General features: G+C 37.3%; 4 protein-coding genes across 5 annotated transcripts in view; 1 reads left to right on the top strand and 3 right to left on the bottom strand.

Annotated features, from left to right (window-relative positions):
* rhobtb3 (Rho related BTB domain containing 3) overlaps nucleotides 1-312 on the bottom strand; it is a 22,900-nt gene extending 22,588 nt beyond the window's left edge. Inside the window, exon 1 of one of the 2 annotated variants that reach the window (XM_065244047.2) lies at nucleotides 1-312. This exon is cut by the window's left edge and continues 1,282 nt beyond it. The gene's annotated coding sequence lies outside the window, so the exon portion shown is untranslated. The other variant, XM_065244046.2, reaches the window with a different exon arrangement.
* A 3,861-nt stretch (nucleotides 313-4,173) lies between these two features.
* rfesd (Rieske (Fe-S) domain containing) lies at nucleotides 4,174-8,429 on the bottom strand. The gene is made up of 4 exons (XM_065244276.2): nucleotides 8,293-8,429; nucleotides 7,909-8,089; nucleotides 5,794-5,828; nucleotides 4,174-5,441 (listed from the first exon to the last, which is right to left on the bottom strand). Exons 2-4 carry the CDS (start codon nucleotides 8,057-8,059, stop codon nucleotides 5,145-5,147), a joined length of 483 nt encoding a protein of 160 aa, XP_065100348.1. The 5' UTR covers nucleotides 8,060-8,089; nucleotides 8,293-8,429; the 3' UTR covers nucleotides 4,174-5,144.
* A 773-nt stretch (nucleotides 8,430-9,202) lies between these two features.
* nudt2 (nudix (nucleoside diphosphate linked moiety X)-type motif 2) lies at nucleotides 9,203-13,452 on the top strand. The gene is made up of 3 exons (XM_065244050.2): nucleotides 9,203-9,356; nucleotides 9,644-9,770; nucleotides 10,006-13,452. The coding sequence occupies exons 2-3, from the start codon at nucleotides 9,647-9,649 to the stop codon at nucleotides 10,323-10,325; spliced, it is 444 nt and encodes a 147-aa protein (XP_065100122.1). The 5' UTR covers nucleotides 9,203-9,356; nucleotides 9,644-9,646; the 3' UTR covers nucleotides 10,326-13,452.
* ube2r2 (ubiquitin-conjugating enzyme E2R 2) lies at nucleotides 11,991-23,663 on the bottom strand. Its single transcript, XM_065244049.1, has 6 exons — nucleotides 22,957-23,663; nucleotides 21,910-22,110; nucleotides 19,520-19,606; nucleotides 17,681-17,778; nucleotides 17,455-17,589; nucleotides 11,991-16,692 (listed from the first exon to the last, which is right to left on the bottom strand). The coding sequence occupies exons 2-6, from the start codon at nucleotides 22,084-22,086 to the stop codon at nucleotides 16,437-16,439; spliced, it is 753 nt and encodes a 250-aa protein (XP_065100121.1). The 5' UTR covers nucleotides 22,087-22,110; nucleotides 22,957-23,663; the 3' UTR covers nucleotides 11,991-16,436.
* Nucleotides 23,664-23,702: the final 39 nt, after the last annotated feature.

Here is a 23,702-nt window from a genome sequence, read left to right on the forward strand (position 1 = left end):
TCATTTCCATCCTCAGATAAATGCAGCATTTTTATTTAGACCCAGATGTCAATTCTATCCCCAATAGACACCCATCAAGTTGTATTACTTCACCAAATCATGACATTTCTATTTTATGGGACGTGTAGTGTCTGTATTAATATTCCTTGTTTGCTACAATTTGACATGTGAAAATCTCAACACCCTTCAGATCTCCCTCTGAGATCACCAAAATAGCATCATCTCCCCTGAGCTGAACTGAATCAAAGCTTCTCTTCCACTTTATTTCCATCAGTTCTGATCTCCAAAAGGGATTACTTTGATTCTAACATGCGTTTTTTTTTCCAAACAACTCTAATATCATCCCCATCTGATTTATAAGCATGAACTTTTAATGCTATACGGTGCTTTGCATTGTCATACACAGTACAGATTTCTGTCATATGGAAATATGTTGGGTCTCTTGGAGAACTTCTAATACTGACTGATTGAAATTAAACTTTGATGCTCCAATCTCATAATTACACTATGAGACTTAAGACTTCACAGACAGGGGCACTTTAACTAGCCTATCAATATATTTTTATTTATTTATGCATTTGGCAATATAAGCTACATGCATGGGTTGTTAAGTGAATACGTTTACATGCACTTTTTATATGCATAAGCTAAGCTTTGCTTAGAGGTGTACATACTATTTTAAGTCTAAATTTGGTTGGTGCACCATTAAGAACAGTTGCTCCAATGGGCAGATTGGATTACTATTTAGGTAATCTTATTTCAACTCGAGTGAGTGCCCTTACATGAACATTATTGGCTTAGAGATCACAACTCTTTAAAGAGAAACATGAAAAGATCATACACAAACTATATGCATTATTTATCATGGAGTAATGCAGTTTCCACATTCAAAGCCACAACAACAAGCTCAACCGTTTTTCAATATTTAACTATGTTCTTACCTCTACTTAGATGAATTAATACATACATATCTTAATTTAATGTGTGCACTTTTATTCTTTGTACAGCGCCTCCTAATTGTGTTAGCATTTAGCCTAGCCCCATTCATTCATTAGGATCCATACAGGGATGAATTTAGAAGCCACCAAACACTTCCATGTTTCCCTATTTAAAGAATGTTACATGAGTAGTTACATGAGTAAGAGGCTGTTTACACTTGGCATTAACATGCATTTTTATCGATTGGATCACAAGTGGACGACGTTAATGCCAGGAGTAAACAGTGTTCAAAACGTTTTGAGCTCGACCACTTTCAACCACATTCAGAGGTAGTCGTAAACCCTTTCGATATGATTGCTTTTGTAGTGTAAACGCACATGTGGTTGAATGTGTTCGAAACAGCCACACGCGACCGCCTTATCTCCGCCCATTTATGTAATCTGAGGTACTAAACACAATGTTTAACGTCTCTTCTGACTTCTGGTGCGAACACACGGTGAACAGGGCTATTTTTGGACTTTCATTGATAAAACTAAAGCGGCTGATTGCCGCAGTATCATTTTGCAAGCGTGTAAAAGTTGCGCGATCCTATTTCATCATTTGCGCTGAAAATTCTAAGCTCTAACAAATACACATGTACAAAACACTGTGCAGCATGTTTACTTACAACAAAAGCAGTGGACTCTGACATAATATTAGTTCACGTCCATATAAACTCATCATTACACCCGCTCGCGTTCAAATGAAAGCTGAGAGACTCGTCCACATTCTCGCAGACCACACCCCTAAAGTATTAAGGATAGAAGCGGTCAAAAGTGGACAAAAGAGATTGATTTAAATACCAGGTGTAAACGTGATCTCTCTCTCTCTCTCTCTCGTCCACTTGTGATCCAATCCGTTTTTAAAGCACCATTGACTTCTATAGTATTTTTTTTCCTACTATGGAGGTCAATGGTGCTTCTGTTTCTTGCTTTATTACAAATATCTTCCTTTGTGTTCAGCAGATCAAAGACATGAATACAAGTTTGTGTCACCATGAGGGTGAGTAAATGATAACATAATTTTCATTTTTGGGTGAACTATCTCTTAGGGGGAAACATTAGTAACTGAACCATAGAGATGTTGGCCGTAATTGCAGTGAAGTATGTCTTTGGGCTTACCAACTTCTGCATTTCTCCCCTTATTTTGTCATTCTAGTGAAAGATAACCATGCAAGGTTCTGTAACAATTGGCTTGAAGACCGTCTTTTGAGTCTATTAGAAATTCTGCACTAAAGTAATTAGATTCGTAATCAATAATTCTAGATCATTTCTTAAGTCATACTCGTTCAGCACACTGCTTCTTGGCCAAAGCTTTAAAAACTTGTAAAAACTATGGAATCATCATTCAAAAATTGTGGGAAACAGTAGGTCCTTAATGAATTCAACATTTATTAAACATTTAACTCTGGCAAAAGTGGATTTATTCACTGCACTGGGCAGATGCTTTTATTCAAAGTGCCTTATAAAAACTGGGTAATTATTGGGTCAAAAGGGACAAACCCGTTGGATTGTAATTTTACCTTTGATGGGTTGTTTCAACCCACAATGTTTTAACTCCCTTCAAATATAAACATTTTTCGGTTAAAAGTGAACAATGCAGTACATACAGTACACACCATAGCTACTCGGTGATATAATCTTGGCCAGATGCAAACCAATCTTTGCCGCAGTCATCTGACTACGTAAGCCTAGCATGAGACCAAAAAAGCTGCCAAATCTCATTGACGGTCTGCACATCTTTAAGGAGAAGCCCAGATTTGTGGCTGATGTGGGCAAAACTGTTTGGTTTATTGTCTGATCTCCACCGGGGGCCGATCTGGCATTCCTAGGTGTCAGCTAAGAGATAATTAGACGATATATATATACTGACTGTGCTGTCTTTAACAGTCATCCTAGCAATAACATTCACATTATTACACAGTTGTGAGGAATGTCCTGGCACGTGGAAGCCAAACGTACAGTATGAAGTTTACTATTTGAGAAATAAATAGGATGCCAGGACATTTTTTCCTGACATTTTGCCATTGACTCACTCTGCTGAAGTTTATGGACATTGTGTTGCTTTACTATCTTTTATGTTGTCATAAAATAATAATTAAAAGTCAATCTATATATTTACTTTCGTGCTCGAACTATATTGGTGATTCATTTACATAACATACTCAACTTTTTTCAGGAGAGAAGGTAGTGTAAATTTAAACTCAGGACTTAAAGGGGCCATGGCATGAAAATCTGACTTTTTCCATGTTTAAATGCTATATTATAAAACGGCCTCATCCTTCATTCTGATTGATATAAACGCGTTCTAAGCCGTGATAAAATACCACGGTTGCCCCACGGTTCAGATCGCATTACATATCACTGCGCCACTGTTGCTGCGCACTGATTTATGAAAATAGACACCACAGTCTTTAATCATATTTCTACAATTGCACAAATAATGGCGATATCCAGATAAATGTCAATAAATATTGTTGAATCATCTCGACAATAAATAGAAAACGCTTCTCTTTATCGTTCTTTAACATCAAATCCGTATTTCCGCAACTATCCCCTGTGGCGATCTTAACTTAAACACTGACGCATTCACTCAACACTAAAAACACCGTGTAAGTTTTGATCAGGCTCTGAATATGATCTCTTACAAATGTTCTTCACTAATTAAACTAAAACTGGGTGGCAACTTTTAAAAAAAAAACACTGACAGGGAAAGAGTTAAGCATGCTTCCAAGCATATTTGATCATCACTTCAACAGTTGCACGATATAAATGTTAATGTATAAATTAGATGAATGTTGATTACTGAAAATAAACACGACAGTCTGTAATCATATTTTCATTGTGTCTTTGCTACGTCTGTGTTGCTTGGGAACTACGCTCTGTTGCAGCGAAAATTGATTCTGAGGAACTACTTTGTTTTGGCGAAAGAGTAATATTTGTACTATTATAATTACAACTAATTTGTGATTTATGAAATCCTGCTCTGATATGAAGTAACTGGTTTATAAAAGCAATAAGCCCCAAGAAGCAGTGGGTTACCAGGGCATTTTATAACAGCTAAGGGGCATTGTCCTAAAACCCCCTTAGCTGTTATAAAATGCACTGTACACCAATGCTTTGCGGGGCTTATTGCTTTTATAAAACGGTTACTTCATATCAGAGCAGGATTTCATATTGGGTTCCCACAGTGCTTCTGTCAACATAGAAAATGTGAAAAAAATCAACCCAATAACTTAGTTTTGGTAAACCATTCTCTGCAAGCACTTAAAAAATTAGGTTATTGAAATTTGATGATGTAATAAGGATATCTTATTATAATAATACCAACCCTTAATCTGCACTATTCAACCACGGCACAGCCAGTCAGTGCAGAGAGAAAATAATTCACAGCACAATTGAGTTTCAATTCCAACAAACCACCATCATTATTGCGATCAGTGTTTGAAATTCATCAGCTCATTTGCATTTTAAAGGACACACCCAAAACGCCACATTTTTGCACACACCTACAAAGTGTCAATTTTAACATGTTATAATAAATTATCTATATGGTATTTTGAGCTAAAACATGTGTACTCTGGAAACACCAAAGATGTATTTTACATTTTAAAAAGCCTTGTGACATGGCCCCTTTAAAAATACATTGCACTTAAAGTTTATAAAATAAAGGGGTTTCAAAAAGCATCACTGAAAAGATCCTTTTAACCACCTTAAAATGTTTTTGTTAACATTTCAAATTATACAATATTAAACTACCAAAATTATTTTGGAAGTCTTTTATTAGTTTAGTTTGGGAATACTGGTGCTTACAAATGAACATTTGTTAATGACAAAAATAAAAAACTACCACTTTTGTACGCTCACAGTCCAATGTCAGATTTGAACAAACCTCGTTTTCATCCTTATGATGAGCTTACTATTTCCCCTCAACTGTACAAAAAACAACAACAACGATGAACGTGTTTGGCTGAGAATATTAGCCTAAAGCATTACAATGATGACTCACTGTACAGAGTGTGTGTAAAATCCGGACACTTTAAAAATAAGGGGGATTTATATCAAACTGATTCATGATATGTCATATCGCACTTGTATTCATGCAGACTCTTCTTCCGAAGTTCTCTTTGGATCTTTTGTCCCATCATGCAGGCTGCCTGAACTAAACTAATCATCAGCATCCGCATCTGGTGCGCTATCTGAGTCATGTGCTTTACTAAGCTCTGCCCTGCCTTTCGCCGTCTGATAATAGTCTGATTCAATATACCCCGGGCAATCCGATAACGTCACGAAAATGTCTTCGTCCACTTCCATCACTTTGTGTACTCTCTGTTTGATGCCTTTGGAGTACCACCGCTTGACTTTTTCTGCGGGGTTGGCGGCCCTGTATAATCCCTCACCTTCAGCCAGGGTGATCTTATACTTGTGCTTTGGACATATAATGCAGAGCTGCTTGTTGATCTCCTGTGCATGAAACATTAAACAGTCAGTGTTTACACCAGAGTGTGTCAAATCTAATAAGACATACTGATAACAGATCACAGAAATTCTCATGGATTCAATGTTTTTAAAAGGATTTCTATTGCTATCTCTGTGGGTCTCTGTTGGTAAAGTTTTGCCTTCTACTGGTGGGATGTTATCTGGTGAATGTGAACCAATACGGCACCATTAAATCCTATTTAAAGCCCAAAACACACTACAGTGCATCAAGAAATAGTGTCATGGCTTTAATAGTAAACAGCTTATGGTTTATAATGTATTTGTAATGGAAACTATTCGAATTTGCATTGTTTATTCAGCAGATAAGAACTTTTACCTCAATATCTCCGTTCAACAAGGTACTGCCAGCATCTGTTAGAAAAAAATGTGTCATAAGCAAACATACAACAAGTTGATCTGAGCAACCGACCTGTTGTCATAAGTGTTTTATTTCAGTAATATTACTGTACTGCATGCACATATTTAAAGGGATAGTTCACCCAAAAATGAAAATTCTGTTATCATTACCTTACCCCATAGGTGTCATTTACACTGGGGACGCTGGGGACATGTCCCCACCACTTTTTGAAATGTCTGATTTTGTCCCCACCACTTTTTGAAAGCATTTGGTTAAAATTTTCTGAAAAATCAAACAATACCTGTGCGACTTACACTGCAAAAATGACTTTCTTACTTAGTATTTTTGTCTTGTTTTCAGTAAAAATATCTAAAAATTCTTAAATCAAGATGCTTTTTCTTGATGAGCAAAATGACCTAAGAAAATAAGTCTGTTTTTAGACAAAAAAAATATACAATTTAAGTGAATTTGTGCTTAAAACAAGCAAAAATATCTGCCAATGGGGTGAGAAATTTAAAAAAAAATAAGATTTCTTTTTTCTTAAACACTTAATTTAAGCAAAAATTTCTCACCCCATTGGCAGATATTTTTGCTTGTTTTAAGCACAAATTCACTTAAATTGAATAGTTTTTGTATAGAAACTAGACTTATTTTCTTAAGTCATTTTGCTCATGAAGAAAATACGTCTTGATATAAGAATTTTTAGATATTTCTACTGAAAACAAGACAAAATACTAAGAAAGTCAGATTTTCAAGAAAAAATTTCTTAGTAAAATATTTAAAAATTCTTAAATTAAGATGCTTTTTCTTGATGAGCAAAAATCTAGTTTTTAGACCAAAAATATCAAATTTAAGTGATTTTGTGCATTAAACAAGCAAAAAAATCTGCCAATTTGCGAATTTAGTGTTTAAGAAAAATTCTCACATGTTTTTGCTAACCCCATTGGCAGATTTTTTGCTTGGTTATGCGCAAAGTCACTTAAATTTGGTATTTTTCGTCTAAAAACTACACTTATTTTCTTATTTTTCAAAAAAAGCATCTTAATTTAAAGGAACGGTATGTAGGATTGTGGCCAAAACTGCAATCACACAACTGGTGGCCAATACACAACATGACAACATAAACATCAGTTGAGGGCTGCAACTCCACTTTTTAAATGACAATATCCTGGCCGGACCACTGTTGTGAGTGATAAAAGTATTTGAAATGAAAATGATTTCTTAATGTCTAGTGACATATCAATGCCATTTTATAATTAATTGATATAAATTTCTTACATACTGTTCCTTTAAGAATTTTGAGATATTTTTAATTTTTTCTTGAAAATAATTTTTGCAGTGTACGTTTTGTGGTCCAGGGTCACATATGTTGCATTGTGTGCTTATAGTGTATTTTCTTATACATATGTAATGAATATCATTGTAATCATTGACTTAATGCTGCGCTGCTGTTTTCTACAGTATGGTGCTTTGGCACTGTTCGGTTGAGCTGGTGTTGCAGGGACTGTTACATGTGCAGTCGACATTGTTGAGGATTTTATGCTGAGTATTTTTGTGTTGTTGACCGGCCTACACTATGCCCAATTTTGATGCGCCGTTATTCAATATTTTTCCCATCCTGCTGTAATGTTTTTCATCTGATTTTTTGTCCCCACCACTTTTCAACACAAACTGACGCCCCTGCCTTACCCTTATGTTGTTCCAAACCTGTATGAGTTTCTTTATGCTGTTGAACACAAAAAATATATTTTAAAAAATGATAGTCTACGTGGTACCCACTGAATTCCATAGTATGTGTTTTTCATACTATGGAAGTCAATGGGTACCATCAATTATGTGTTAACATCATTTATCAAAACATTTTTTTTTTCAACAGAATATAGAAACTCATACAGGTTTAAGGTGAGGGTGAGTAAATGATGACAGAATTTTCATTTTTGGGTTAACTATCCCTTTACCAGCAATTTTACAATAATCACTGTTAGTCTCCCTCTAGAGGTAAAATAGAGTCATTACACAATTGCTGAGTTAATAATTTAATGCGTTTGGTACCAAAAACATAAACCACATTAAATAAGTTTTCATACTACTCACGGTAACACTGCAGGTCCATTGCATAGAAAACTCTTTGATGGTATATAATGAGTATATCCCTTCCGTCCAGTGTCACGTGAGTTCTCTTAGCCTCAACGAGATCATCTTTCTTGCCAATAAAATACATATGAGAGGACTTTTTCTCATCCATGGAGTTGGGTTGGCTTTATTTGTGCCTCTTCTATGGAACAGGAGTTTTATTTATTAATACATTTTTTTCTTTAATCATAAACAAACTATTAGTTGTTACAAGCATGGCTAAAATTAATTTAAATATAATACCTTAAATAGCACATTTTTCTATTTTGCTTGTATTTAACACATTTGTCATTAAATAACTATGTAATCTAAAATTATGTGAATATAAAAATTAAACAGACTTACCTTTAAATGGTCCGTCCGCGCTCCTACAGTGAATATGAATAAACTCCTCTCAAACGTGCGTCGTGGTGTTTTAAGTTGGTTTTAATCTAAAGAGAGCCCCGTTATCTCTGGCCTACCGGGTGGGGCGTTTATACCTATCAGACCAGCAGATCTTGGGCCCTCTCCATGTGTTTAACATGATCTTTTTTAAAACAGAGAAACCAGTGACACAAAATAAACCGACTATACCGCACGAAATGAATTCAAAACTACATTCTTACATATTATATTTCCCCATTATATTTTTCCTTTTATCTTGTCGGCTAATGAATTATTATTATTTTATTTTTTTATATCTTTGATATTTTTATTTTGCAAAGAAAACTCCTGACGCACATATTTACATTAAAAAAATTACAGCTAGGGGAGACCATACATATCTATGGGGGAGACCATAAGGGGGAGACAATCAGAGAGCGAGTACATTACGTACTCATGAGCATCATCTTAACGCAGCCATTACGCAGTTGCGCCGTGCATGCTGCACCATTGCGGTGTCCAAAATAGCAACCTACTGTATACCATCATTCACCTGTCCTTATATTATTTCACATATTCAGTCCACTTGAAAGAGTGAATGTAAACGGACCTTCTATCGAGACACCAGAAGTAATTTGGGCTGTTTCTCAGTCTGAAGGCTGCAGCCTCCGGGGGTCGCATATCTACGCTGCATACGTCATCAAGACTGTCTTATTTCAGAATATTGTTCATTATAAAGTTGGTCATTATTCTTAGTTAATCGTAAATTGTTGCAATATGGTTATGACATGCGAATGTAATGCTCCGTTAACTTAAATAAACCAGGCTTGATGACGTAAACCGCCTGCATATGCGACCTCCGCAGGCTGCAGCCATAGTTTCATTATGTATTTGCGAGCATCATCTCAACGCAGCAATTGCGCAGCTGCACCCTCAAATCGAAACTAAACCCATAGAAAGTTTGCTCTTTTCACATGCCATCTTTGGTTAATGAGGCTGCGTTGCACTTGTTTTAAACCAAAAGCATCATTTAAACAGGACCAGACGTAAGTGTAGTGATTTCGTTATTAAGCACAAGGTAAATCTTTAAGAGCAGTTATTGAATGGTGTGTTAGCCCGAAAGCTAACATTAGCTTGAACTAAAGTAACGTATAAAGCGACCATTTAAAGCGTTTTTCATAGTATTTTTTACCTACGGTTGTATTTGACTTGCAAGAACTTGCAGCCTGTATTTGTATTGTCTAATCTACAATATATTCTCACGAACATACAAGTTATCAGTCTCACACGTGACACAAAAAATAAACAAAACACGTGTTTATTGTATTTTCAGGTTATGGCATTGAGGGCGTGTGGATTTATCATTTTTCGTCGTTTGGCACAACAGCCTCCACCTGATAATATAGAGTTTTTACTGCTGCAGACTTCTTATGGGCAACACCATTGGACACCACCCAAAGGTGAGCGTCACACTATTCTCAATCTTTTTTTGACAGCCTATGTCAGACGACTTAAACTGCTGTATTAGGCCTAAATAACAAGTTCTGTCTGTAATAGAAGTATTACTAATATAATACCCAAGTTCTTATTTCAATAAATTGTTCTACTCCATATAATTTGTCTCAGGCTCCACCAAGTGAGATTGTTTCAACATAAGGCTGTGTAATGACCAGACTTTTCGTTTTCCCCCATAAGGTCACGTTGACCCTGGAGAGGACGATTTGACCACCGCCTTGCGAGAAACGCAAGAGGAAGCGGGTTTGGGTAAAGACCACCTGCGTAAGGTGGAGGGCTTCCTGCAGAAGCTGCATTATCAGGTACGGGGAAAAGACAAAGAGGTCCTCTACTGGTTGGCTGAACTCTGTGACCCAAGCACAAAGGTCATTCTCTCAGAGGAGCACCAGGACTACCGCTGGGCCAAACTACAGGAGGCATGCCAACTAGCGAAATACAAGGATTTACAGGATACACTTCAAGCGGCACAACGGTATCTAGAAACAGAAGGCAAACAATGACATATAAGCTCAGATGAATATGACAATCTTCCTCTTTGAAAGTAGTTATCTAGAATTTAATTTTGCAGAGGAACATTTGACATATTTCCAAGCTTTGAATGTTTCGAGCTAACAAGGGGAAATTGAATTTGACCACAAACTGGAAATAGACTGATAATCTAATTTATCGATGAATAGCAAAAAAAGCATTTTATGTGCAATAATATGCATTATCCCATAATGAGACACTGTCTTTGGTTATTGCTATAACACATTTCATTACGCAATTTACTTCCTGGTGTTGTTTAAATACTGTATGTTTAGGTTACTGGTTATCACAGTGGTGTTTTAGAATATGCTTGATCTCTTAAAGGGATAGTACACCCAATAGTGAAAATTCTGTCATTATTTATTCACCCTCACGTTTTTCTAAACTTGTAAAAATTAGTTTTTTTCTGCTAAAACAGGTGCACGTTGACTTTCATAGTAGGAAAAACAAATATTATAGAAGTCAATGGTGGTTTTGTTACAAACTTTGCTTTAAAATATTTTCTTTGTGTTCAGCAGAACAAAGAAATATATATGGGTGATTCTCACGAAAACTTGGTTTTAAAAATGTCAAGCATGAAAATGTAAAAATTGCTTAAATTAACTTTTTTTCCCACCAGACATTGAAAAACAAAGTCTGGAGTAAATATGAACATTAATTTAAACACTTTTACTTATCATTTAACACTTTTTGTAACATAATTTAAAAAATTAGTCCTAAAAAATCTCATTACCGCAACAGTCAGAAAACATCAACACTGACATATTTTCAAAATGACATGACAAACCTGAAAGAACATAATTTGGAGATTCTGCACATGCATTTAAAATCAAAGTGTTATGTTTCTATTAATTAAATTAACATTTAATTAGCATCTGTTGTGGTAATGATAATCAAAATGTCGTGTAAGCATTCTGACAAGACAATATTTCAAATTAACTGTAAAAAAAATGATCTTACCTGGTAGCCATCTTGAAGTAACTGGTCCATGTGCTTGGTCACTCAAAATCAAACTTTATTAAAATTCTGTATGTGTGCTTAAACTGTTCTCAAAAAGTGTTGCGGAGGATGAGAACATCAGGCATGGACACATAATTTTCCTAATTTTTCTTCATTATTATTATACATGAATATTCAGTAAATATTTTTTCTGTCATCTAAAGTAGTCTAGCAAAACATCCATTTAGTTTTTTTCTAAATATTTTTGTGTTAATTTGATTAAATTACAACATAACGCATGTTCAAACACAGCCGGACACATTGCGGTAATGAGAATTTCAGCAGAAAATGAGATAAAATTGACAAATTATTATGTTGAAATCACACATTGTGCAAGGTAGAACACAGTATTGTGTTAATTCTGATGCTTTTTAATATTACTATATTACACATTTTATAGCTAAAATCATTAGTGCCGTGGTGTTTCAATGGTTTCGTGAGAATCACCCATCTAGGTTTGCAACAACTTGAGCATGAGTAAATGATTTTTGGGTGAACTATCCCTTTAAATACAAAGTAGAATAATAAACTTTAAACATTTAATACATCCAAAATGTTTCATTGCAAAATATTTTTTACCATGTAAATTGTTCGAAATAAAATACAACCAGTGATGGAATTAATGAACTGAACGCACATTTGAATGTTTCATCTAATGGTTTAATTGCTAAGGAGCATTGAACTCCTGTACATACACACAAAAAAATGAATTGTATTGTGATCATACAAGCACTTAAAGTCTTAAAATGATCATAACGGACATTATCCCCCCAAACTCAAATCTGTATTTAAAAGGTTTCGATTAGATTTATACTTGCTGTGTTTCCATTTTTCCGTAAGGGAATATTTAGATCATTTCCCTTTAATAGCATTACAAAGAAAGAAAGGAAATATGTTGAAGTTGGAGCAAATCATTTGATCTATGAATCCTGGCAAAAAAGCAATTGTTTCCATTTGGAAATTAAGGAGTAAAGATTAAAAACACACTTGTGATACACAAATAATAGAGTCCTTCAAGACAAATCCACGGTTGATTAACATCACAACACTTTTTGCAGGGGTTGTTTTGCTGTGCACAGGGGTGTAATACACCAAGAGTCTTTTTGAAACCCAGTCAGTTTTAATTGATTGACATCCCTGTCGAACCATTCAGCCCACGGTCCAAAGATACAAGGGGGCAACTGAGTAGGGAACCAGTTTGTTCAGGAGTTCCTGATGCTCGGCAGAATACGAGTGCGGCGTTCCCTCAAGTTCTACTTTCATTTCCAGAGGGGTTTGGTAGGACGAGTCCTTGGCTGGTTAGTGGGAATAAAGGTGTACCTGAGACCTCCTGTGCATAAACGTCTACACTTGCCCCACTGATAAGACCTTATGGATTTGGATGATTGACACATCATATAAAACACATTAAAACACACAAGCATGCTCTTGAAAGCTACGACCAACTCCGGCCCGGTTATCAAAGCAAAAAAGCGTAAGACTGGGAACGAAGAAAGTTCACGGGTGAACCAAATGTCCTCAGCGGTCACTGATCTCAAGCCCCATAGTAAACAGTCCAAGATTATCACCAAATATCCGTGTAAAATTTATAGGGGAAGAGAGAAATGGTTTGGATATGTGAGAAACATTCGAAATAAACACTTGTATGCGTGTACTTTTAAAAACAGCATGATTACCTTAAGCCAAAATTGGCGGGGCCAAATATTAATTTCGTCATAGTGTCTGGTTCTGGAGACGAAGGTATGGTGGAAGTAGTTTTGTTGCGAGTGTCTGTATGGCTGCTGAGGTTGTGGATGAGCGCTTGAAAGCACTGTCATGTGCCATGTTTTGACACTGCAATGTATTGGCTCAAAAAAGCATCACAAAAGTGATTCACGGTATGAGCTGGTAATATTAATGTATGCGTGTAGTTGAGTCTACCGCAAAGGTCACCTGTTGATGGCTGGTATGAGAAAAAAAAGTCCATTCAGTTTGCATTTCTCTTGAATACTTGAACACTCTTGAATACTTACCGTATATCTCGGCTAAGTGTGGGAAGTTATGTACATAATTAATTGTAATCAGTTAAGCCCTGCTGCGAAATCAGTTCCAAAGAAACTATACGGTCTTAAAAATATGGATAATGAACGTAAGATTCTTCTGTTGGAAATGGATGGTTCATTAAGCATAGCTAATGGTGATGGTGGGTTTAAAGGATTAGTTCAGTCAATTTGTTATGACGCGCTAAACAAAGCAGGGGTCTCTAAACGAGTTTTAAAATATTTTAATGGTGCATTAACACCAGCCGCAGTAGAGGCGGCAAAAACGTGCTATTCGCGCATAGTTGGACACTTGAACATTTGGGTTTACTCGCTTCATTCGCGTGTGACATTCGAGACATTCACGCAGAAATTCGCGTCATGGGAAGGGCTTCTACGACTCCGCTGAGACTCAGCTCGCTTCCTGTAATCATGTCACTACTACAGCAAGGTCCTGACTGGTTAACGCAGCGCGGAAATCCGCCGAAGTTCAGATTTTTCAACTCGCGTTTCCCGCAGCAATGCTCAATTCGTGCCGCAGGATGCCTAATCGCATCTTTGCATTGCCTTAACATGTAAATTACTTGCGCTTGCCGCCTCTACCGCGTCTGGTATAAACCCTGCATAATAGTGCATTCACACCAACTGCAGTAGAGGCGGCAAAAACGCACTATTCACGGTAGTTGGACGCTTGAACATTTCAGTTTACTCGCTTCATCCGCACGTGAAATTCTAGTCATTTAAGAATTTCACGCGGAAATTCGCGTCATGGGAGGGGCTTCTGCTACTCCGCTGAGACTCCGCTCGCTTCCTGTAATCATGTCACTACTACAGCAAGGTCCTGATTGGCTAACGCGGCATGGAAATCCGCCGAAGTTCAGATTTTTAAACTTGCTCAATTCGCATGGAACACGCCGCATGATGCCTAATCGCGTCTTTGCATTGACCTCACATATAATTTACTCGCTTGCCGCCTCTACCATTGTGTGAACCCTGAATAACAGTTAACCTATGTGATAAGACACAACAGCCGAAAGACGCTTGTCTGAATTTGTATGTCTGCAGAGGCAGTGCTTTAAAGAGGATACATTCATAAACTTTTTATAACTTTTCTGAGATTTTAAAGCGCAAACAGCTAAAGCTAGAAGTATAAGTATAGTAAAGGGTCCACGTGCCGGATTTTTGTAACCCTGCATACTTTGTACCAGTAGGTTGTACGCATGGGCGTACAAAAAAATATAGTATGCATCCCAGGGGGTGGTTGCAACAGCTGGACATACGGTCGTAAGACTGGTCTGGATGTAAAATGCGCTTTATGTCCTATGTAGAATGTACACCTGTTGCATCATCAAGGCGCACGTCTGAGACGAAACTTCTTGATCAAGTCTTGACCTAATAGAAATAATCAAATTGACAAGACATTGGTGCATATAATGCACTGGATCAGTGAGCAGTGGCTGTGGTAAATGTATGTTTATAACCATAGTAAACGCGAATGGCGTCTCAACTATCACTGCGGTTAAACACATACGCAGGGATGCGCACGTCTACGCTGAGCATAGCTGCGCCTGTTTGTAGTTTCAGATGGTGAAACAGTTGTAAATATTTTTCACAAAGCCCGACGTAGGGCTTACACTAAGGTAACCATATGTGCCATATTGCCCGGGCGCGTCCTGGTCAGGATTTCAAAAAGTCGTATTTGTCTGCCGCATACATCATCGAGGGTCTTACATTTCAGTTAAAAACATACAATCATTGTAGTTTCATTATTACCTTGAAATGTAAGGTTACTTTTCTGAAATAGAACCTGAATTAATAAACCTTGATGATGTATTTCGTCGACAATTACGACTTTCGGAAGACGCACCCGAAATCCTCGACGCATCCCGGAAAAATGGCACGTGTGGTCACACTAGCTTACACCTAACATTTTTACGTCCAGCTGGCGCAGTCGCCCCAGGAGATGCATTGCATTTTGTCGCAATGTGCATGCGTCGAACATTGGTGTACACAAATAAACTATGCTTTGAAAGGCTGTGCGTTCGACTGTGCACATATATTCGCGTGCACTAAAAAAAACTATACTCTGGGCCAGTGTTGGGGAAAGTTACTTTTAAAAGTAATGCATTACAATATTAAGTTACTCCCAAAAAAAGTAACTGATTGCGTTACTTAGTTACTGTTTAGTTACTTTTTCTCAGCTGAGGCTTGATCTCTTTCAGTCCTTGCAGGTGTTTTTTATGACTGAAAAGTTCTGCATTCAGAAATTGCATATTTCATCACAAAAATGTCGAGCTCTCGCCTGCCATTTCAGTTTTTGACTCAAACGGTTCCCACACAGGCGTGTACGCATGGAGTGCATAATGTGACTAAGTTTAGTTCAATTCAGTACATTATTTTTTTTATCAAATTAATTAAAATAAAAAAGTAACTTGCATTACTTTTTGGAAAAAGTAACTCAAATATTAATGTGTACATTTAAAAAGTAATGCGTTACTTTACTCGTTACTTCAGAAAAGTAATATTACGTAATGCATGTTACTTGTAATGCGTTACCCCAACACTGCTCTGGGCTTTAAGCACAACATGCTTTCCGTATGCTCTGTAAAGCTTTTTTGATTCCGAAAATTGTTACAATTTTCCTCCTTTGCTTTTAACAGAGGGAAAAGTCAGCCATATTGATTTGGGTGAACTAACCCTTCAAAAGATTTTGAAGAACTAATTGAAAAGAGAATAAAACACCTAAACAAATATGTTAAAGGTGGCATGAAAAGCTCTCAATATCCAAAAGCCCTGAGGTTTAAAGGCAGGAAAAGTGAGATGTAATAAATGACCGTGGTATGATTTTATGAACCCGAGAGATCTCATTGGTCATATATGTATAGTCTACAGGGGAACGTGAAGTGTAATGAAGGACAAAGATCTAAAGTTGTGAGGTTTCTGGAACAGAGAAAATAAAAACAATCAATTTAAGCACAAGGATAGACTGAAAAGAGACAAAAACAGGAGGCTCTGGGGAAAGAATAGAGGGATTGATGTTAATGTCAAGGTAACGCTGGAAGGAGGTCAAGACTCCTCATTGCCAGAGTCGTCTTCATCGCCAAAACAGTCCCCGGCCATTTCTCCACCAATCCCGCCGGCCTCTGCCTCGTCATCATCGTCGTCGTCCTCTTCGATGTCGTCATCGTACAGGTCATCGTAGAGCAGGTCAGAGCTGCTGTCATGTGAAGGCACTTTGGTCTGGATGCAGTACTCTGCAAGCGTCGTTGGCACTTTAACTCCATCTCGCTCTGCGTCCGCCTTAGTCGACATTACCTGCTTCCTGCATGCGGCACACATTCAGGACACACACATTTAATGGTTTTAAAGGTGCTGTGTGAAGATTTCAACGGCATCTAGTGGTAAAACTGTGAATTGCAACCAACGGCTTAAAGGTCACGTTCTTTCTGATCCCATTTTTTAAACCCTAGTTAGTGTGCAATGTTGCTATAATAGCAATAACTGTAAAATAATAAAGCTCAAAGTTCACTGCCAGGCGATATATTTTCTTTAACAGAATTTGCCTTTCAAAGCCTACAGCGAACAGTCGGTTTGGACTACAGTCCTCTACTTCCTGGTTTAATGACGTCACTAGAACAGTTTTTTGACTAAACTCCGCCCACAAGAATACATCAGTCACCAGCTAAGCTAACGGCAAGCTAAGCTGTTATCGAATCACAGCACACTAAACAAACGAAACAATCAGAATTCGATACGCATTTCTGAAGGAAGGACTTCATAGAACAAGGAAGACATCAGCCTGTTTTGAGGACAGTGAAAACAGCGGTATACAGATAGGTAAATTGTGTGAAAAATACTGCGTTTTTTACACGTGAAACATGAACACGTGTTATATTGCGCAAGTAAACACAATCAAAGCTGCAAAAACACAGAAAGAACAGGACCTTTAAAATTTATGTAGGTGTTTTATTATAATTTCAAATGATTTTAATGCTGTATGCATTATTGTACCTCATTGTATATCGCATTATTTATTTCACACATCACATTTTTCTTCAATATACTGTGCAGCCCTAGCAGGTACCTTATAATTTCTGCATATTCTTTGTCCTTTCCTTTGCTGTCCCTCCACTTGCGAAACATGACGGAGGCGTCCACATTTGCAGGAGAAAAGGTGTTGGGTTCATTTAGCAGCGAAATCACGCTCAAAAGGATTGTTCTGTGCGTAAACAAACACATGCATAAATGTATACATCGAGTCTTTTTAGAAGTTACATATGACTGTAATTGTGGGACTTTGACTGCATTACCTAACATTTTGTGTGGGGTTCCATCGCTCTGATGGCAGTTCTCCACTCTGAGGGTCATCCACAGGAGGGTGGAGGATAGAAATACACACATCGCCATTCTGATGGATATTAACCAATGGTTAGTATACGGCCTGTATGCTTATTAAGGTAAATTAGAAAGTCGTGAAGGATTTTAGGAGTTTCTTGAAGGCACACATTTGATTTTTACCATTTTGGAATCCATTCAGCCGATCTTCGTGTCTGGCGCTACCACTTTTAGCATACCTTAGCATAATCCATTGAGTCTGATTAGACCATAAGCATAGCGCACAAAAACATCCAAAGAGTTTGGATATTTTTCCCAATTCAAAACTTGACTCTTCTGTAGTTACATTGTGTACTAAGACAGACTGAAAATTAAAAGTTGTGATTTTCTAGGCTGATGTTTTTAAGGCCCTATCTTGTGCACAGATGACGTATATTAATATTATTACTTTCAGTGCCTAGCCATATCTGCCTAGAAAATCACAACTTTTAATTTTCCGTCTGTACATGATGTAACTAAGAATCATGTTTTGAATTGGGAAAAATATCCAAACTCTTTTGATATTTTTTTGCGCAATGCTAATGGTCTAATCAGATTCATTGGATTGTGCTAAGCTATGCTAAAAGTGGTACCACCAGACCATGACATCAGCTGAAAGGATTCCAAAAAGGTAAAAATCAAATGTTTAGCTCTAGGGGAGCAGGAAAATGAGCATATTTTTTTTAAAAAGTGGAGTGTCCTCTGGCTTGTCAATCACTGCCATTACGATCCTTGTGAGAGACGTGCGCGCTCCAGTAACTAAACACAAGTAAGCCGCTGGGAATAGGAGAAAATTGTCAGAAAAACGTAATGTAAACAGAGTCGTTATTGGAGAAACATTTCAACGCTGGAGAGCAATGAAGGAACAGAGAGGTGTCAAGACAGACGTGCAGTTCGCAAAATTCTTCCCGACAGGTAACAGTGATTATTCTTTCTTTGGGGAATAATTATTGTTGTACTGATTTTCAAATATATTACTTGTTGTTCTTGTACTGTAGTTGTAAGGCAGTGACCAGTCTGCTACATGCTAGTTGAAATGGGAGTAGCGTCGACGGATCTTACGTTTTAACGTCTAATTTGTTTATTATCATCATTTCACATAATGAATCCACTGACGCGACACAGCATATGCCGGTGGTAAACGAACACTCGTGTTCAAATATTTGTGCACGAGTTTTGGAAGGTGTTCCCTATAAATGAGCTGTGACGGAGGGAGGCTGTTCTTACGCATGCGCTCATTTAAAAAACTCAGTAACCGTTTTTGGATTCTCAGTCGGCGAAAAACATCCTCTTTTGCGCCTTTAAGAAAATGTACAAATGCTAGGGCTTGGTTTTATCCATCTGAAAATTATTGGATATTAGAAAGTGGTCTCCAAATGACCACTCCAGTGTTGTAGTCAAGTCTGAGGTAAGACCAGAGATCGAGTGTTAAGTTCGAGTCCACACCCACCTTTATCTGGACTCGGTCTTGACTCAAACTCAACACTTGGGTAAAAAAGAGATAGTTTCTCTTATAGAGGTGGAGAATTTTTACATTTTAATGTTAAAGATAAAAAATTTAAACATGCAGTGATGGATAGAGTGCCACAGGGATCGCAAAAATAAGATGTGTTTTAACAAAAGTTAAAGACATTTATATGTTTTCTCCAACAAGTGAATCCTCACAGATGAAAACAAATGTTATCAAGAAAGTAAACAGACATTGATTTTAAGCTTGCACTGAGTCAATAAATAGACATCAATAAAACACAGACACACACACAAAACATTTTCACCTCATAAATGTTTGGGTGCCACATCTTGGTGAGGAATCTGAAGGTCGGAGGAGAGTATGGGTAGTCAATAGGAAATTTTATATGGGCCTGGGAAAAGACATGAAAGATTATTACAGTATATATGAACTGTTTGATAGCTAGTTAATAAGCCAATATAAATCAGCTTAGAAGACACATTAGGTTAAAAGGGAAAAGAATACACCTAAAAGAAAAACAAATAAAACATTACACAGAACTTTTAGACCGCTATACAAATAAGCCAACAGCCAAGTGTGACATTGGCCACGTTAACTGTACAAAAGGTCAGATTTCCAACGAAAGCACACGTGATGTTCTTTGGAACGCTCTCAAATCATGCTGGGATAACATGATGTATCACGTTTTTCACAAACTTGTGGAGTCCTGCCAGCCCAAATGCACACAGTCATTAAAGTAAAAGTGGAAATACCTTATACTTATACTGCTACACTGTTGACTATGTGACAGACTACATAGCTGCTGCTCAATTGTTAAGCAGTGGCACGACTGTGATGGAGTGAATGAAGATCTCAGTAAAGCAACAGCATTCATTATTCACACAGCAAGTTGCGACCTGATCTAATCTAGCCCTCAGAAATCATTTAAAATGAATGGGAACAAATCTGGAATGTTTACAGGAGTCTATGTAAAAATTAAATAAAAGGAAAAATATATGACATGTGATTTATGAGGAGCTTGGATGCAAAAGCCGCTAATCGCCACCTTCATCAAAAAACAGGTGATAAAATTAACCGAATGCTCTCAGAACATATTAGTAGTTCATCAAATATTTGAAATACGCATAATCCGGGCCTCAGGCCTTTCAGAAATACTGGTTTGTTGCCTAAATCTATTAAAAGGGACACTCCACTTTTTTTTGAAAATATACTCATTTTCCAGCTCCCCTAGAGTTTAACATTTCATTTTTAGCATAGCTTAGCATAATCCATTGAATCTGATCAGACCATTAGCATTGTGCTAAAAAATAACAAGAGTTTTTATATTTTTTATATTTAAAACGTGACTCTTCTGTAGTTACATCGTGTACTAAGACCGACAGAAAATTTAAAATCAAAAAGTTGCGATTTTCTAGGCCGATATGGCTAGGACTATACTCTCGTTCTGACGTAATAATCAAGGACTTTGCTGCTGTAACTTTTTTTATTTGCTGCCGTAACATGACTGCAGCAGGCGAAGTGATATTACGCACTGCCTGAAAATAATCCCCTGCCATTGAAAGTTACTAAGGGGACTATTTTTGGCTGCTGCGTAATATCATTGCAGCCATGTTACAGCAGCAAGTCCTTCAATCAAGTCCTTGATTATTACGCCAGAAAGATAGTATAGTTCCTAGCCATATCTGCCTGGAAAATCGCAACTTTTAATTTTCTGTCGGTCTTAGTACACGATGTAACTACAGAAGAGTCAAGTTTTAAATAGGAAAAATATCCAAACTCTTTGGTTATTGTTTAGCTCGATGCTAATGGTCTAATCAGATTCAATAGATTATGCTAAGCTTTGCTAAAAGTGCTAGCGCCAGACCCGGAGATCAGCTCAGTGGATTCCAAAACGGTAAAAATCAAATTTTTAACTCTAGGGGAGCTGGAAAAATTGTATATTTTCAAAAAAAGTGGAGTGTCCCTTTAAGAGTTTGATCAAAAAAATGCTCATTTACAAGAAAACATGTCAGAGGCACTTAGAGGGTTTGCATTTGAGCTCTTCATATGTTGTAGATTGTATTTACCGGAGGACACAAAGATCCTGCATATGTAAATAATTTGCCTGATGGGTTAAGCCCAAGCCTGCATCTACATAGATACCATTATCTTTCTCAAAACAGGCCAGACATGTACATCACTGAGTCTTTACTTTCGCTCTTTTAGCCATTTGCAAAACTAAACTGCAAAAATAAGTCATGTTTTAAGCATGCTTATCAAACACTCTCTTCGTCTTCCACGGTTTGGATGAACAGGTACTGGCCCAAACTGCTTACATATACATTTTTTTTAAAGATGATGATAGGGCTTGGGTCTTTGCATAGGGACCAAGATTCCATGCTACGCCCCTGATATTATGGCACTGGGATTTAGTAACTCCACACAATATTTTTAAAACTTACAGTCCTTTTTTTTTTTTAGCTCTCATCCTGGTATGTCATTAATATCTGTCATTGCTATAATTAGACGTCTGGAGTATAAGGAACGCAACGCCGGTGAGAGGGGGGGGTGGGATATATTTCAAAATTACATAAACACAGATCTTAATTTGATCTAACTTGTTCCTCCGCACATACCAGTCCAGTAGTGAGTATCAGAGAACATACGATATCCACACCTGTCACTATTTGGTCAGAGTAACCTCAAAAGACCTACCTTGAAGTAGCCCCCTTCATAGAGTGTGTTTGGAGGGCCAAAGATGGCCACTTCCCAGTTGTAGAGGTCCGACTCTTCCACCAGGGTGATGCGGAAACCCTCCACGGGCTCCTCCTGAAGAGACTTCAGCTCCAGCATCAAAGCCTTCTGAGAGCTTGGCGTCTGCTGGTGGGCCATGACAGTCCTGATGCTTCAGCTTCACTGTAGATTACAGGAAAATGGGTCACATTAAGCATTTGGCAGACAGTTTATCCAAATCAACTTGCAATGCATTATAAGGTATACACTTTATAATGTATGTTCCCTGGGGTCGAAACCTATGCCCTTTTAAACAGCCAATGCTTTGCTCAACCAATAAAGCTATTGGTTAAATGGGTTTTCTCGTATAACTAATAAAAATAGGGATGCACTGGTTAGATTTTTTTGCCGTTACTAATATTAACAAACAACAATCGGCCAATTATGAGATCTGTCACTTTCTGAATTTTGAACTTTTGTCATTGATATAAATCACTGTGTTGATATTTTTACAGACTAGTTTATTGCTGCACCATTAAATGTAATTTAAATTTAATATATTATTATATAATTATTATATATATCTGTTTAAATTTGGGTCCATTTTACATTCAACAAGCCGATATTATAAAATAGGCACAAAGATGCAGCTTTCATTGTGTTTGGGCAGGCATTTCCAAAGAAATTATAGAAAAATTATAGATTATGCAACAGACATTATACATTAATTGCCTTCATGCCTTTTTAAAGCCCGATGGCTTTAAAAATCGGCCGATACATGGCTGCATATGTCTATTTTTTATTAAACCTTTATGACAGAACAAGATGCATTTTGTTTGTTTTAAACAAGAGTTAATATCTATTTTATCTGTTAAAAGTTATATTTCATAATTATAAGTAAATAAAAGAAACATAGGACTGGTGCCAGAACAGTACAGATAAATACGTGATCGCTTTAATGGCAAAACTACGTAATAATGGTTTGACAAATAGCTTAACAAAAGTGTAGATTATCCTTTTTTTTTTTACCTGCGCGGCTCCCCAAGAAATGCGTTGTTTGAATGTCTTACACCTCCAGCTTCATGTAAATATTAATACGTCTATGATATTTATTTATTCCTCGGGGCCCAGATGGGACCGTTAAGCCTCTTCATTTGTAGTTCCTTCAGTCTTCTTGATATTTTATATTAGACGTAACGTTATGCAAAGTAAGTCCTTAAGCAGAAACAAAACGGATCAATCTATTTATCGCCTTTTATAAGCGGTAGAAAAATAAACCACTCTCCGTCGGTATCTGTTGCTGTAATGGAAAATGCAAGAGGGTTGGGAGGTGTCCTCGTCTACTGCCCTAACGTCTATTTAAACTACACAGCATGCAAATAAATCGCTAAGGTTGTTTTATATGAAGCAAAATGTGTTTATCAAAGCCCGTGGGTCGCTGTCATCACGCCGTTTCCTCGCGTTTTCAGTCGCGCGGCTGACCTGCTGCTTGTTTACATTTGTTCTGCCGCGAGCCTGCAACGCACCTAAAAAAATAAATAAAACGTTTGCGCACTAAATTTCACAGTCAACTTGGCTTTCTCTGCTCTAAAACCCCTATCGACAGCTTGTTAAGGAAACGGTATGGTTGTTATTCACGTGGGATTTAGAGATCGATGGGAACGCAAGACAAATATATGGACCCAATCGACAGGTGAGGATTTCTGTCTCGCTGTTTCTCAATCGCTGTATTGATGCTTCCGGTTATCACAGCGCGTGCCTGAACACGCCTGTAC

This window comes from Paramisgurnus dabryanus, chromosome 18, assembly GCF_030506205.2.
Source record: "Paramisgurnus dabryanus chromosome 18, PD_genome_1.1, whole genome shotgun sequence".
Classification (NCBI taxonomy): Eukaryota; Metazoa; Chordata; class Actinopteri; order Cypriniformes; family Cobitidae; genus Paramisgurnus; species Paramisgurnus dabryanus.

Excerpts from the sequence above, each read along its gene's own strand:
- rfesd (XM_065244276.2), bottom strand. The coding sequence starts at position 8,059 with ATGGATGAGAAAAAGTCCTCTCATATGTATTTTATTGGCAAGAAAGAT. Across the intron at positions 5,829-7,908 it reads AATGGACCTGCAGTGTTACC|ATGCTGGCAGTACCTTGTTG; the intron begins GTGAGTAGTATG and ends TTTTTCTAACAG. Across the intron at positions 5,442-5,793 it reads TGTTGAACGGAGATATTGAG|GAGATCAACAAGCAGCTCTG; the intron begins GTAAAAGTTCTT and ends TTTCATGCACAG.
- nudt2 (XM_065244050.2), top strand. The coding sequence starts at position 9,647 with ATGGCATTGAGGGCGTGTGGATTTATCATTTTTCGTCGTTTGGCACAA. Across the intron at positions 9,771-10,005 it reads CCATTGGACACCACCCAAAG|GTCACGTTGACCCTGGAGAG; the intron begins GTGAGCGTCACA and ends TTCCCCCATAAG.
- ube2r2 (XM_065244049.1), bottom strand. The coding sequence starts at position 22,086 with ATGGCCCACCAGCAGACGCCAAGCTCTCAGAAGGCTTTGATGCTGGAG. Across the intron at positions 19,607-21,909 it reads ATGAAGGGGGCTACTTCAAG|GCCCATATAAAATTTCCTAT; the intron begins GTAGGTCTTTTG and ends GTCTTTTCCCAG. Across the intron at positions 17,590-17,680 it reads AACCCCACACAAAATGTTAG|AACAATCCTTTTGAGCGTGA; the intron begins GTAATGCAGTCA and ends GTTTACGCACAG.